At 39.7% G+C, this 15,994-nt stretch overlaps 1 protein-coding gene across 1 annotated transcript in view; it reads left to right on the forward strand.

Annotated features, from left to right (window-relative positions):
- The window catches only part of LOC140724855 (protein SIX6OS1), a 71,468-nt gene that overhangs the window by 13,185 nt on the left and 42,289 nt on the right, over nt 1–15,994 (forward strand). Inside the window, exons 5-8 of the mRNA XM_073039547.1 lie at nt 696–822; nt 10,904–10,993; nt 15,011–15,198; nt 15,303–15,345. Coding sequence (XP_072895648.1) covers nt 696–822; nt 10,904–10,993; nt 15,011–15,198; nt 15,303–15,345 — 448 coding nt within the window. The remainder of the gene's footprint in view (nt 1–695; nt 823–10,903; nt 10,994–15,010; nt 15,199–15,302; nt 15,346–15,994) is intronic.

Below are 15,994 nucleotides of genomic sequence, written 5' to 3' on the forward strand. Positions count from 1 at the left end.
TATCTGATTTAAGGATCTAAGTAAGAAACTTTGCTCAACAAGTGTATGGGGAGCATTCTAACCTTCTGGGTGATGTATTTTTCCAACCAAAAGCTCTAAATCCATTGTAATGCTTTGGTCTCTTGCTGAGCAAAGTTCCAAATATGGAAATTACCTTGTTTAGCAACTTGTGAATGACATTTATAACATTTTCTAATGCTGGCATAATTTGGAACCTAATGCCAAAGTAGAAAACTGTTATTTTTTTTTGTTTTTTATTATTACCTGAGCATTGTCAATGAACAAGGGATTATTCTAAATTTTACAGAATTGACTTTAGTAATGTGGAAATAAAGACCCAGGTAATTAATCAAAAAATAAAATGCTGGATATTATGAAATGATGGTAACTACTGTATATCAAAGAAAAAAAGTTAAAGAATGTTTTTATTAAAAATTCTTCAACACCTACAACCTTAACACTCATCCAATCAATGAGTGAAGTAAAATCACTCATCTAATAAGTGTAAGCTAAGTACATCTGCAAATTGGCACTGAAACATAAATTCATAAATTTTGAAGATACTAACTTTGGTTCTATGCAACTGAAATGATTTTATTTAAGCATTATAAGATAAAACAGATTCTGTTGTACTTCAGACCAAATTAGTAAACGATATGAACAAACTTTGAGTTTCTATTTTGTGTTTTTTCTAGTATATTCAGAAAACATATTAAAAAAGCGACAACAAATTGATGACTTACAAGTGAAAAGTAGCCAGCTTGATGATGAAATTAATCGAATGCAGAAGATAAGTACACATGCCATAGAGAACATTAAAGTGTAAGAATTTTTTCATATTGAAATAAAACAAATGCTTATGGTTCAAGTCTGATGTTAATATCTGATGAAATATTGACTTTATTTCTTACATTCTTCACATACACACAAGGAGTAAAAATGTTTATGTTATGTCTTTGCCTAAATGTACAATGTACAATTTAGATAGATAGATAGATAGATAGATAGATAGATAGATACTTTATTCATCCCCATGGGGAAATTCAACATTTTTTCCATTGCCCCATACACTTGTTGTAGCAAAACTACTTACATACAATACTTAACTCAGTAAAAATATGATATGCCTCTAAATCACTCTCTCAAAAAGCATTAATAATAGCTTTTAAAAAGTTCTTAAGTAGTTTACTTAAATACATTAAATACAATCAACCCCGGCACTTTAACATATCTTACTCCTGGCGGTTGAATTGTAAAGCCTAATGGCATTGGGGAGTATTGACCTCTTCATCCTGTCTGAGGAGCATTGCATCGATAGCAACCTGTCGCTGAAACTGCTTCTCTGTCTCTGGATGGTGCTATGTAGAGGATGTTCAGGGTTTTCCATAATTGACCTTAGCCTACTCAGTGCCCTTCGCTCAGCTACCGATGTTATACTCTCCAGTACTTTGCCCACGACAGAGCCCGCCTTCCTTACCAGCTTATTAAGACGTGAGGCGTCCCTCTTCTTAATGCTGCCTCCCCAACACGCCACCACAAAGAAGAGGGCGCTCTCCACAACTGACCTATAGAACATCTTCAGCATCTCACTACAGACATTGAATGACGCCAACCTTCTAAGGAAGTACAGTCGACTCTGTGCCTTCCTGCACAAGGCATCTGTGTTGGCAGTCCAGTCTAGCTTCTCGTCTAACTGTACTCCCAGATACTTGTAGGTCTTAACCTGCTCCACACATTCTCCATTAATGATCACTGGCTCCATATGAGGCCTAGATCTCCTAAAGTCCACCACCATCTCCTTGGTCTTGGTGATATTGAGATGCAGGTAGTTTGAGTTGCACCATATCACAAAGTCCTGTATCAGTTTCCTATACTCCTCCTCCTGTCCATTCCTGACACACCCCACTATGGCCGTGTCGTCAGCGAACTTCTGCACATGGCAGGACTCCGAGTTATATTGGAAGTCTGATGTGTACAGGGTGAACAGGACCGGAGAGAGCACGGTCCCCTGCGGCGCTCCTGTGCTGCTGACCACCGTGTCAGACCTACAGTCTCCCAACCGCACATACTGAGGTCTATCTGTCAAGTAGTCCACTATCCAATCCACCATGTGAGAGTCTACTCCCATCTCCGTTAGTTTGTGCCTTAAGATCTTAGGCTGGATGGTGTTAAAGGCACTAGAGAAGTCCAGGAATGTAATCCTCACAGCACCACTGACCCCATCTAGGTGAGAGAGGGATTTGTGCAGCAAATTTATAGTAATTTGTACAACAAGATGGTCAATATAGCATAGAAAGACAGTTGTATCAGCATGAATTAATCAGTCTGATGGCCTGGTGGAAGAAACTGTCCTGTCGGTCCTGGCTTTTTATGCTGCAGCACCGTTTCCCAGATGGTGGGGTGACTTGAGTCCACAGTGATCCTTTGGGCCCTTCTTACGCACCTGTCTCTGTAAATGTCCTGAAGAGTGGGAAGTTCACATCTACAGATATGCTGGGCTGTCTGCACCACTCTCTGCAGAGTCCTGCGATTGAAGGAGGTACTGTTCCCATATCAGGCAATGATGCAACCAGTCAGTATGCTCTCAATTGTGCCTCTGTAGAAAGTCCTTAGGATTTGGGGACCCATACCAAACTTCTCCAGCCGTCTGAGGTGAAAGAGGTGCTGTCGTGCTTTTTTCACCAAACAGCCAGGATGAACAGACCACATGAGATACCAAGGAACTTAAAGCTGTTCACCCTCTCAACCCTAAATCTATTGATGTCAATAGGGGTTAGCCTGTCTCCATTCCTCCTGTAGTCCACAACCGGTTCCTTTGGTTTCGTGATGTTGAGGGAAAGGTTGTTTTCTTGACACCACTGTGTCAGGGTGATGACTTCTTCTGTGTAGGCTGCTTCATTATTATTTGAGATTAGGCCAATCAGTGTAGTGTCATCAGCAAATTTAATTAACAGATTGGAGCTGTGGGTGGTGACACAGTCAGCGTATACAGAGAGTAAAGGACAGACTTTAGGACACAGCCCTCAGGGGCACCTGTGTTGAGGGTCAAAGGGGCAAAGGTGAGAGAACCCACTCTTACCACCTGCCAGCAATATGACAGGAAGTCCAGGATACAGCTGCACTGAACAGGGTGAAGGCCAAAGTCTCTGAGCTTCTTGTCAAGCCTGGAGGGAATTACAATGTTGAATGCTGAACTGTAGTCCAAGAACAGCATTCTCACGTAAACATCCTTCTTCTCCAGAAGTGTAAGTACTGTGTGTAGAGCTGTGGCTGTTGTGTCATCTGTCAATCGGTTGTGTGGGTAGGTGAATTGTAGGTAACATGCTGCAAATGTCCTTGACTAGCCTCTCAAAACATTTGCTTATTATTGAGTTGAGTGCGACAGGACATCAGTCATTCAGACATGGTCTTTTTAGGTACAGGGTCAATGGTGGATGTTTTGAAGCAGAAGGGCTCTCTACACTGTCTGTAAACACACTTGCCAGTTAAGCTGCACACATTCTGAGTACTCGCCCTGGGATGTTGTCCAGTCCCGCAGCCTTGTGAGTGTCCACTCGTTGGAAACACCTGCATACTTCAGCCTTAGAGTTGACCAAGGTGCAGGTCGCTTCAGCGGCTGTCCTCGGGAGTTCAGTATTGGCGATATCAAACTGAGCGTAAAAATGATTTAACTTCTCTGGGAGAGAGGTAGCAATGTTGATAGACAGACAGACAGACAGACATACTTTATTGATCCCGAGGGAAATTGGGTTTCATTACAGTTGCACCAACCAAGAATAGTGTAGAAATATAGCAATATAAAACCATAAATAATTAAATAATAATAAGTAAGTCATTCCAAGTGGAAATAAGTCCAGGACCAGCCTATTGGCTCAGGGTGTCCGACACTCTGAGGGAGGAGTTGTAAAGTTTGATGGCCACAGGCAGGAATGACTTTCTGTAACGCTCAGTGTTGCATCTCGGTGGAATGAATCTCTGGCTGAATGTACTCCTGTGCCTAACCAGTACATTATGGAGTGGATGGGAGACATTGTCCAAGATGGCATGCAACTTGGACAGCATCCTCTTTTCAGGCACCAACATCAGAGAGTCCAGTTCCACCCCCACAACATCACTGGCTTTACGAATGAGTTTGTTGATTCTGTTGGTGTCTGCTACCCTCAGACTGCTGCCCCAGTATGCCCCAGATAGCACCACTATGCTTAGCTTTGAAGTCTGTGATGGTGTGCAGACCTTGCCATGTGCTGCGTGTGTCATTGGTGGAAAGTTGTGTCTGAATCTCGTCCTTACATTGTCATTTTGCTGCCTTGTCGACTTTGCATAGATCGTAGCTGCATTTCTTGAGTTCCTGTTAGTTACCGGCACTATAAGCTCTATCTTGCAATGGTAAGTGCTGCTCACATGGAATTACTGATCCAGGTTTCCTGGTTTGGGTTGACACTGACCGATTTTTGGGGGACAACATCCTCGATACACTTCAGGATGAAACTTGTGATCCCATCTGTGAACACGGAGACATCCACATCACAAAAGACATTATAGTTGATGTCATCAAAGCAGTCCTGTAGCATGGAGACTGATTGGTCAGACCAACAGTGCACGGTTTTAACTATGGCCGCTTCTTGTTTCAGCTTCTGCCTCAGCAGAAGCAAGATGGAGGAGTGATCCGACTTTCCAAATGGCGGACAGAGGAGCGCTTTGTATGCATTGCAGAAGGGAAAATAGCAGTGGTCAAGTATGCTATTTTCCCGTGTGCTCACTTTTTTATTCCAGAGACAATAACAAAACAATCATAGTGAAATACTAGCTAAGTAGTAAATACCACAATAATTATGTGCACCGTTAATGAGTCCATTGTTATGATGGGAGGGATTATATGAAAACTTGCAACTCAAATGCTCTAGCAAGAATGAATGAAGGATTTAAATCCAGATAAGAAAATCAAACATTGTTCACTATCCTGCAGTTCCAATTGTCTAAAATCTGGAAATATTAAGAAGAGGGTTGACTTAGAATTTGTAACCATGAAACAATGGGCAGTCATGGAATATAAATGACATCACTAATTTCCTTCAGGGAAGGAGGCAGTAATCTATACTCATTCTGACATATGTGACCCCGTGACCTACCATGATGGTGGACTCTTAACTGCCTCCTCAAGTTGTTGATGATCTCTTCAAATATTGCTCACTGGACAGCAAATTTTTTCTCAAAAGTATTGCTTCCTCAGAGACTTTTTATGCTTATGATGGACTGCTTGAATCTGAACACAAATATAACTCAGGCTACTTGTATTACATAGAGATTTGGAGAAATATGAAGCTAACTTTTATTGAATATAATGTATTTAATTGCATAACAGTGCTGACGCTTAGCAATTGTTCAACTAAGCTAAACATGTTTTGTTGATAATTTTCATTTGTACTCGTGTCTGAGGCCTCCTGCTTAAGTGTCCAACAATAATCAGCCAGAATTGATGGATTCCATTTGCCCTGATACTCCCTCCATGTCCGCAATGACCTGATGAAACCTTTCACCATGCTCATCACTGACAGTGCCAAGATTTGCAGGAAGAAGTCTAAGTGGGAATGCAGAAAATTAATCTTTAGTGACATGTTGCACTTCATGGTTTTGTATGCTTGAAGCATGTTGTCAACCAGCTTCTTGTAGTTTGGTGCTGTGTAGTTGCCAGAAGATTTTCAACAACATCCTTGAATGCCTTCATGAGATTTTCTCCAGTCTCACAATATTGCCTTCCTTAATCTTGGCATCAGTTATTCTGGGAAACATCTGTCTCAAATATCGAAATCCTTCAAGGAAACTTTTGTGCTTGATGACAGCAGAATCCATCCTTGAAGTCCTGAACCCAGTAATTCTGCTTTTGGCTTTGACATACCCAAGTCTGACTAGGTCATTTAACTCAGATTGAGTAATCAGATGAGGCTCACTTGGCATAAGGGTTCAAAATCTGTATCAGTTTCAGTGTTGTTTTCCATTCATGGATCATGCATCATGGCATCTTCTCTGCTGGCTTTGGTACTGGAAGACTATCATCATGCAGCATAGGTCTCATGGCTGAAGGGAGTTTGGGGTATTCAATAGAGTTCTTGTTTTTACTGGATTTGCCAGGCACACTGGTCAGACAGATGTAGCAGTCTAACACATGATCTGTCTGGTCTCACCATATAATTGATACAGTGAATGGAATTGACTTCCGAGTACCTCTGAGCCAAATTCTAAGATTGACAGCAATGTTGCACAACAAATGTGAGGACTCCAGGCTTTGTCTTGGTCGCCAATTTTACTCCCAAAGTAGAGGTCATAGGCTTTCTTAATAAAAGGAGTTGTACTCCATCTTTGACATTTAAGTGTATAAACACCATAAGTATAGCAGAAAATATTGCGGCTATAGCAACATTGGTGAGACATTTTGCTATCACAAATACTCCTGAAAATACAATGACTTTATTATTATGAATACACACCATATGCTATGCAGGTAGAGCAATGCACATCAACATGATCACAAACTAATATACACATAAATGCAATGCATAAAATGGTGTGTGTGATGCCTTTACAGCCTTTCTGAACCTGTCCAGCCATGCAGCACCTTGCCTAAGCATGCCTGGACAAAATAAAAACCTTTTCAGCTTACCATAGAACCATAGAACACTACAGCACAGTACAGGCCCTTCAGCCCTCCATGTTGTGCTAATCCATATAATCCTTTAAAAAAAGTACTAAACCCACACTACCCCATAACCCTCCATTTTTCTTTCATCCATGTGCCTGTCCAAGAGGCTCTTAAATACCCCTAATGGTTTAGCCTCCACCACCATCCCTGGCAAGTCATTCCAGGCACTCACAACCCTCTGTGTAAAAAACTTAACCCTGATGTCTCCCCTAAACTTCCCTCCCTTAATCTTGTACATATGTCCTCTGGTGTTTGCTATTGGTGCCCTGGGAAACAGGTACTGACTATCCACCCTATCTATGCCTCTCATAATCTTGTAGACCTCTATCAAGTCCCCTCTCATTCTTCTATGCTCCAAAGAGTAAAGTCCCAGCTCTGCTAACCTTGCTTCATATGACTTGTTCTCCAAACCAGGCAACATCCTGGTAAATCTCCTCTGCACCCTCTCCATAGCTTCCACATCCTTCCTATAATGTGACCAGAATTGTAAGTGCGGTCTCACCAGAGATTTGTAGAGTTGCAACATGACCTCTCTACTCTTGAACTCAATTCCCCTGCTTATGAAGCCTAGCATCCCATAGGCCTTCTTAACTACCCTATCAACCTGTGCAGTGACCTTGAGGGATGTATGGATTTGAACCCCAAGGTCCCTTTGTTCATCCACACTCTTAAGGAACTGACCATTAATCCTGTACTCAGTCTTCTGGTTTGTCCTTCCAAAATGCATCACCTCACACTTGTCCGGATTGAACTCCATCTGCCATTTTTCTGCCCAACTCTGCAGCCTGTCTATATCCTCTTGTAACTTTCGACAACCTACAGCTCCATCCACAACTCCTCTAATCTTCATGTCATCCGCAAACTTACTCACCCATCCTTCTGCCTCTACATCCAGGTCATTTATAAAAATCACAAATAGCAGGGGTCCAAGAACAGATCCCTGCGGCACTCCACTAGTCACTGACCTCCAGGCAGAATACTTTCCTTCCACAACTACCCTCTGCTTTCTTCCTTTAAGCCAATTTTTTATCCAAACAGCCAAAGTTCCACTTATCCCATGCGTCATGACTTTCTGGATGAGTCTCTCATGAGGGACCTTGTCAAATGCTTTGCTAAAGTCCATGTAGACCACATCCACTGCCCTACCCTCATCAATTTCTTTTGTTACCTCTTCAAAAAACTCAATCAGGCTCATGAGGCATGATCTTCCCTTCACAAAGCCATGTTGACTATCCATGAGTAGACTGTACTTCTCCAAATGCTCGTAGATCCTATCCTTAAGAATCCATTATGGGCAACATTCTAATTGACTTGAATTATGAATTGAATCAACAAATATAAACAATTTCAAAAGAGTGGTAGGTGATAGGGAAATTTTGTGGTGATTTTCATGCTCAGCAACCCATAAGGCACACCCAAAAGTATTCAGGGAGCAAAATCTTTGTTGTCCAGTGTAATTGTAAAAGTGTGTTGAGGCTTCGTTACTATTAAGCATAATTTTGACTATTCAAATTAACACATGAAATGAAGTTTTCTGCCGAAGTAGACGTCTTTATCTTCCCACTGGCTAAAGCTTTACTACTCCCTGTCAATCACTAAACCAATTTCTGTGAGACCTGCAAATGTCTCCATTCTGGACTGGTGTTTAGTGTCTCAGCCATTAGTTTATGTGGCAAGAAGCAAGGGCGTAATACTGAGACTTGCAGAACCTATTTTTAACAATATTCTACATGAAAAGCCTCCATCAACCTTTACTATTTGTGTCCTACCAAAAAGCCAATTTTAAATCTAATTTGACATTCCATCTTGAATCCCTTAGGCTTTTGCTTTTTAATTAGCGTGTTATATGGACTTTGTCAGAAGTATTACAAAATTCCAGGACAGCTACATCAAACACACTTCTGTTATCAACATGCAAAACCCTTGAAATCTATCTCTGCTTCTATGTTTATCCCATCAATATTTCACACTCTTCCTCTTTAAGTCCAACATTGCTATTGTCCTCATTTTTGTGAAAACTTCTTACCTAAGCTGCTTGCACTCATTTATGGCTGGAGTCCTGACTTCTGGCCACATGCTGCATAATGTCCAACAGTAATAATGAAGGAATAAGCCTTATGCTAGGATATTTTACTGAGAATGAATGTTATTATTGTTACAGAAGGTTGAAGTAACAGCAAGTGAACATAGCTACTAATGGCATCCTTCTTCTAGATTGAGCTGGCACCAGAGAATGCTACCCAGCAACTGCCCTTGAATTTGGATTTAACTCCTATCAATTTGTTTTCAAAACCATGGTGGCAGCAGAAATATTGTAATTAGAAACCCCTCACTGTACCCCTCTATACACACCACAGCAGGACATCTCCTTTATTTGATTGTGCTGATGAGACTATAAGATATAGGAGCAGAATTAGGCCATTTGGCCCATCAAGTCTGCTCGGCTATTCAAACATGGCTGATCTTTATTTTTCCCTCCTCAGCCCCGCTCCCTGGCCTGCTCACTGTAACCGTTGATGTTGTGGCCAATCAAGAACCCTTCAATCTCCACTTTAAATACACCCAAGGACCTGGCCACCACAGCTGCCTGTGGTAACAAATTCCACAATTCACCACCCTCTGGCTAAAGAAATTTCTCTGCATCTGTCTTAAATAGATGCCCTGCTATCTTGAGGCTGTGACCTCTTGTCCTAGACTCCCATGGGAAACATCTTTTTCACATCTACTCCATCAAAATCTTTCAACATTTGAAAGGTTTCAGTGAGAATCCCCTCATTCTTCTAAATTCCAGCAAATATACACCCAGAGTTATCAAATTTTCCTGGTATGATAATTCTTTCGTTCCTGTAATCATGCTTGTGAACCTCCTCTGAAACCTCTCCAATGCTGGCACATCTTTTCTTAGTCCAAATCTGTTCACAATACTCATGGTGAGGCCTCACCAATGTCTTATAAAGCCTCAGCATCACATCTTTGTTCTTGTGTTCTAGACCTCTTGAAATTAATCCTAACATTGCTTTTACCTTCCTCACCACCAACTCAACCTGCAAGTTAACCTTTAGGGTGTTCTGCACAAGGACTCCCAAGTACCATGGCATCTCAGATTTTTGGATTTCCTCCCCAGCTGGAAAATAAACTGCACATTTATTTCTTCTACCAAAGTGCATGACTATGCATTTACCAACTTTGTATTTCATTTACCACTTTCTTGCCCATTCTCCTAATCTGTCTAAGTCCTTCTGCAGCCTTCCTGTTTCCACTACCTGCCTCTCCATCGATCTACGTATCATCTGCAAACTTGGCAACAAAGCCATCTATTCCATCATCATAATGTATCTAATAATATATCTGAGGAGCCTTAGCTTGTTTGCTTCTTCCCAACAAGGAAAATTAATTTGCGAATAGGAAACTGGGATTCATTTTTCCCAAAAATTTGAATGTCAGGTATAATTGATATTTTGACTCATTATTTGAGATACAGCCTATTACAGTGGTATCATTTGCAAACCTAACAATGGATTAGAGCAGAATCTGGCTATGTGTGTGAGTATATAGTATAATGTGTGTGAGTTTATAGTAGGAGGCCAAGATAGCATCCTTGTGGGATACTAGTGTTGAGAATAATTGTGGCAGAGGTGTTGCCTGTTCAAATCAAGGATTCTGTTATAAAAGGAGGTGTTGGGGTAGTAGATCTCTCGTTGACTAAGGGCCACCCAGTGTGGACTCACCAATGTCTTGTATCATTGTAGTAAAGGTTAACTTGATTATTGTGAATTATTTTTGAATTGTTCTGCCACAAGAAAGCAGCATCAATCATCAAATACCCCAGATATTCAGTCCATGCTCTCTTCTTGCTGCTACCATTGGGCAGTAGTTACAGAAGCTTCAGGTCCCACTCCACCAGGAACCATTAATACAGTACAACCATCAGGATCCTGAACTGGCATGGATAATTTTAATCACCACTGTACTGAACTAATTCTACAACATACAGACTCACTTTAAAACTCATTTTCTCAGTATTACAGTATATTTCTTACTTGCACAGATAGTCTTCTTTTTCACATTGGTTGTTTGTCAGTCTCTCTGTTTATATGCCTACAAGATGATGAATCTTAAACTAGTACTGTATATGGTAACATAGGTATATAAATTTACTTTGATAATAAATTTACTTTGAACTGAACATCTGTTCTTGTGGATTAGGTGGAAGCCAACGTGTTTATTCCTAACACAGCATGAAGAAAATTTTCAGAAGCAGCTTGTAGAGCAGCGTGCTAGCACAATGAGAGATAAGTAAGCAATGTAGATTCCCATAGATTTATAGAGTTATATAGCCCTTCAGCCCAGCTTGTCTATGCTAAGCAAGATGCCTATCTACATTATTCTCACATGCCTGCATTTTACTCTTGTGCAACAAATATGTGTGTGGTTTGGAGTGCATATGCCTGTCCATATTCAATTGTCTTTTAAACATGGTAATTGTTCATGCCTGTTCCACCTCCTCTGGCAGCTCTTTCCATATATGCATCTCACTCTGCGTGAAGTTGCCTCTCAAGTCCTGTTTAAATCGTCCCTCTCCCACTTTAAACCTTTGCCATCTAGTTTTAGACTCCTCTACCATGGAGATTGCATCTGCCCTGTCTATGCCACTCATAACTGTATAACCCTCTATTTTGTCCGTCCGTCCCCCCCATTCCTTTCACAGCAGGGTATACATTCAGTTTTCTTTGTGCTGGTTATACTTTTCAACTCTCTCTACTTTAAAAGCATAATAACAGAGCTTTCCTAATTTTGCCCTCCATGGCGGAATAGTGTGTTCCCTTATCCATTGCCATTGGTAACCACTCCTGCACTTATTTATGAGTATGTTTTTAATATGCTGCTGGAGTAAGTAGCCCTAGGTTCTCATTTACTAATTCATAAATAAGTATCTTTAACTGGTTACTAATGACCTAGAATCATCAAATGCTCTTCATACATTAACCCTTTCACCCCTGGGATCATTCTCATAAACCTCATCTGGAGCCTCTCCAATGCCAGTACATCCTTATTTAGATAAGGGGTCCAAAACTGCTCACAATGCTCCAAATGTGGTATGACTAGCACCTTAAAAACCTCAACATTATATTCTTTAATACTTGAATCCAGTCAAAATGGATGCTAACATTGTATTTGTCTTCCTTACTACTGATTCAACTTGCAAGTTAACCATTAGGTAATCTTGCTCTAGGATTCTCAAGTCCTTTTGCACCTTCAATTTCTGAATTTTCTCCCCATTTAGGAAATAATCTACACCTTTATTCCTTCTACCAAAGTGCATGACCATACACTTCCCTCTGCTGTATTCCATCTGCCACTTCTGGCCCTGTCTCCTAACCTGTCCAAATTCTTCTGCAGACTCCCTGCTTTCTCAACACTACTTGCCTATCCAACTATTTTTGTATCATCCACCAATGTGGCTGCAAAACCATCAATTTCATCATCCAGATCATTAACATAGAAAATGAAAAGTAGCAGCCCAACACCAAACCCAGCAGAACATGACTCATTACTGGCAGTCAACCAGAAAAGGCCCCTTTTACTTCCACTCTTTGCCTTCTGCTGGTCAGCTAATCTTCTATCCATGCTAGTGACCTTCCTGTAATACCATTGTCTCCTATCTTGGACAACATCCTCATATGCAGCACTTAGTCAAAGGGCATCTGAAAATCCAAGTAGACAACATCTGTTAACTCTCCCTTTGTCTATTACTTCCTCAAAGAATTCCAGCAGATCTGTCAGGCAGGATCTTCCCTTAAGGAAAACATGATATCTTCAACCTGTTTTATCATGTGCTTCAATGTACCGCAAAATGGCATCGCGAACAATGGACTCTAAAATCTTACAAACCACTGAAGTCAGGCTAACCAGTCTATAGTTTTCTGTCTTTTGGCTTCCTCCCTTCTTAAAGAGTGGTGTGAAATTTGTAATTTTCCAGTCTACTGGAACTGTTCCTGACTCTAGTGAGTTTTGATAGATCACTACAAATGCCTCCATATTCCCTTCAGTTCTCGCTTCAGAACCCTGAGGTGTAGTGATGGTCCATTCTGTGCAGATGGTATATCCACCTTCAGATCTTTCAGTTTCCCAAGCACCTTCTCCTTAGTGATTGCGACTACACTCACTTCTGACCCTTGACTTGCTTGAACTTCTGGCATGTTGCTGGTATTTTCCACAGTGAAGACTAATGTATAATATTCAGTTCATCAGCCATTTCTTTGATCCCCATTACTCCTGCTGCAGTGTCATTTTCCAGCAGTCCAATATCTACTCTAGCCTTGCCTTTACCTTCTATATAGTATTTGAAAAACATAGTATCCCCTTTTAGATTATTGGCTAACTTCATGTTGCTTTTCAGTCGCATTCTGTTGGTTGTTAAAAGCTTCCCATTCCTCTGGTTTCCTGCTATGTCTTGCAATATTATATGTACTCTCTTGCCTTTATGCTGTCTTTGATTTCCTTTATTAGCCACAGTCCCCATATCCTCACTTTTTAAATGTTCTTCTTTTGGATGAAGTGATCCTGTATCTTACAAATTACTCACAGAAACTCCTGCTTTTGCTGTTCCACTGTCATCCTTGCTAAGGTCTGCCTCCAATCAACCTTGTCCAGCTCCTGTCTCATGTCTTTGTAGTTAATTGTAATACCAATACATCTGAATTTATCTTCTCCCTCTTAAACCTCAGGGTGAATTATATCATATTATGATCACTGTCTCCTAAAGGTTCCTTTACCTTAAGTTCCCTAATCAAATCTGGTTCATTACACAACCGCAAATACAGAATTGTCCTTTACCTAGTGAGTTCAACCACAAGCTGCTCTAAAATCTGTCTTGTAGGCATTCAACAAATTTCTTCTCTTAGGATCCAATGCCAGCCTGATTTTCTCAGTCTACCGGAATATTGAGGCCCCCCAAGACTACCGTAACATTGCCTTTCTTACATGTCTTTTCTTTCACCTGCTGTAATTTGTACTCCATATCGTGGCTAATATTCAGGGGCCTGTATATAACTCTTATCAGAATCTTTTTACCCTTGCAATTTCTTAACTCTACCCACAAGGATACTACATTTTCAGATCCTGTTACTTCTTGCTAAGGATTTGATTTGGTTTTTTTACCAACAGAATCACGTCACTCCCCTCTGCCCACCTGCTTATCTTTTTGTTACAATCTTTGGATATTTAGCTCCCAGCTGTGATCTTTCAGCCATGATTCTGTGATGCTCACAATATTCTACCTGCTAATTTCTAACTACGCTATAAGCTTATATACCTTATTTCTTAAATTGCTTGATTTCAAATATATAATAACTTAATTCTTGCACTCACCATTCCTCTTCTCAAATTTGTCACCATGTTGTCTGAAGTTAGATTCTCATCTTTTTCTAAACTTTCTTTCTTATTTTTTATTCTGGAGACTTCAGTGGCCTCTCTTGTGCTCTCCTTCCCTTTTTTGTTATCCATACTTTTCCAGTCTGTTGAACTCCTCTACTATTGTGTTTAAAACTCTATCCATAGATCTAGTTATGCAATCTTTTTCTTGTGGCTGTCTGCTGTGGTCATCTTTGCCAGATGAATAGGATTATTGAGCATCTTGTGCTGGAGTGCCCCTAATTCCTTAACCTTTTCCACCATTTATAATTTTCAAGCCAGGAGTGTGATGGAATACTTTTCTCTTATATATGTATCTAATTCAACACCATTAATATAAAGCAGAGATGTAACCTACTTGTCACCTTAAACATTCATTCCCTCCACTACCAACACACATTTTGCAATATATATCCTCTATAAAATGTAATGTAGTTATTCCCCATCACTTTTCCAAAGCATTTTCCTACCTACTGACCTCTGAAATCAGAAAGAATGAAGATATCAATTAGATATCACCACCACAATTCCACTCGTTCACTCACACTATTTTAGTTTGGAAATTCATCATCATTCCTAAGCATTACTAATTGAAACCTTGCGCCAATATCTTTATCAGTTCTACAACATTGGTCCATAAACCATCATGAAGGCTGTTGAGGATGGGGAATAATTGCTAGTCTTTTCACTGACATGCATATTCTGTAAATTAATTTTAAAGAAGATAATCAGTGATTTATCTGTTGTTTGAGGATGGGCTAGAAGAAAATAAGGTAATTATTTTATGATATTTTCTGAATATTTTACTGAATTATAATGATATACTGTATGCTATGTGCTTTTTAATGGCACAAGAGATATCTATCAATTAATATTGCAAGGAAAATTGAATTTTCACAGGGAAATGTATCAGGAATATATAAAGCAATACAAAGATATTCTGCAACAGCATCAATCACAGTATTCTGAATTTCCTCAAGCTAAAGAGTTTTTAAGAAAAAAAGTAGAGTTGGAAGACATTCGATGTAGAGTATTGAACTGCACTGAACAAATGAAACAAAAGGCAGAGTTCCTTGCAGACCTTCTAGGTAATTAAAATTTGATTAGTGCAGTAGAATTAGAATGAAAAGCCTACAATGGAAAGTGTTTTTATTTTAAAAGAAATAATTGCATTTTTCTATCTCTTTCACAGAGCCATCATCTTTTGAATCATTCCATGAATGGGCTCTAGAAATGTATCAGCAAGATTATTTTTTTATTATTATGTTTGGTTGAATGTAACACAGTTATGCACTCTTAATGGTGTTTTATATATATATATTTAGTGCACATTATGCATTTTCATTGTTCCATGTAATCGTAACAATAATTATGAATCAATATAAGATGTCTTTAAGTTTTAAAATTGGAAGTGTAAGTAACAGAACTTGAAGGCTACATGGAAACCACATCAACCTTTCTGCTTTACATTAGTATAGACACAGTAAAGGCTCTGAGTCATTAGTATTGTTAAGGCTAATGCCCACCAAGGCTCCCAGAGACATTGTTAAAAGGTCTAAACTTCCTGAAGATCATTACTTACACCTAACAGTTATGTCACATCACCACACCGTCAAAAGGCAAGACAAAATGTTGCTAGTTTTCCTCATTCCTTGCACTGGAGAGGCACTTCCACAATTGCTTGATTATAATGAATTTCAACTGATTTAAGCCTTGTTTTTAATACTCCAGTTTACAAAAAATATTTATTTGAATCCTAACTCAAACTGATGTATCATTTTTTTCTTTTTCAATATTTTTATTGATTACTTGCATAGATGAATACAAATACATTATGATATTATGAAAACAGAAACAAAGTTGAAATGCCCCATATCTACGTAT

This window comes from Hemitrygon akajei, chromosome 3 (genome assembly GCF_048418815.1).
Source record: "Hemitrygon akajei chromosome 3, sHemAka1.3, whole genome shotgun sequence".
In the NCBI taxonomy this organism is placed as follows: domain Eukaryota; kingdom Metazoa; phylum Chordata; class Chondrichthyes; order Myliobatiformes; family Dasyatidae; genus Hemitrygon; species Hemitrygon akajei.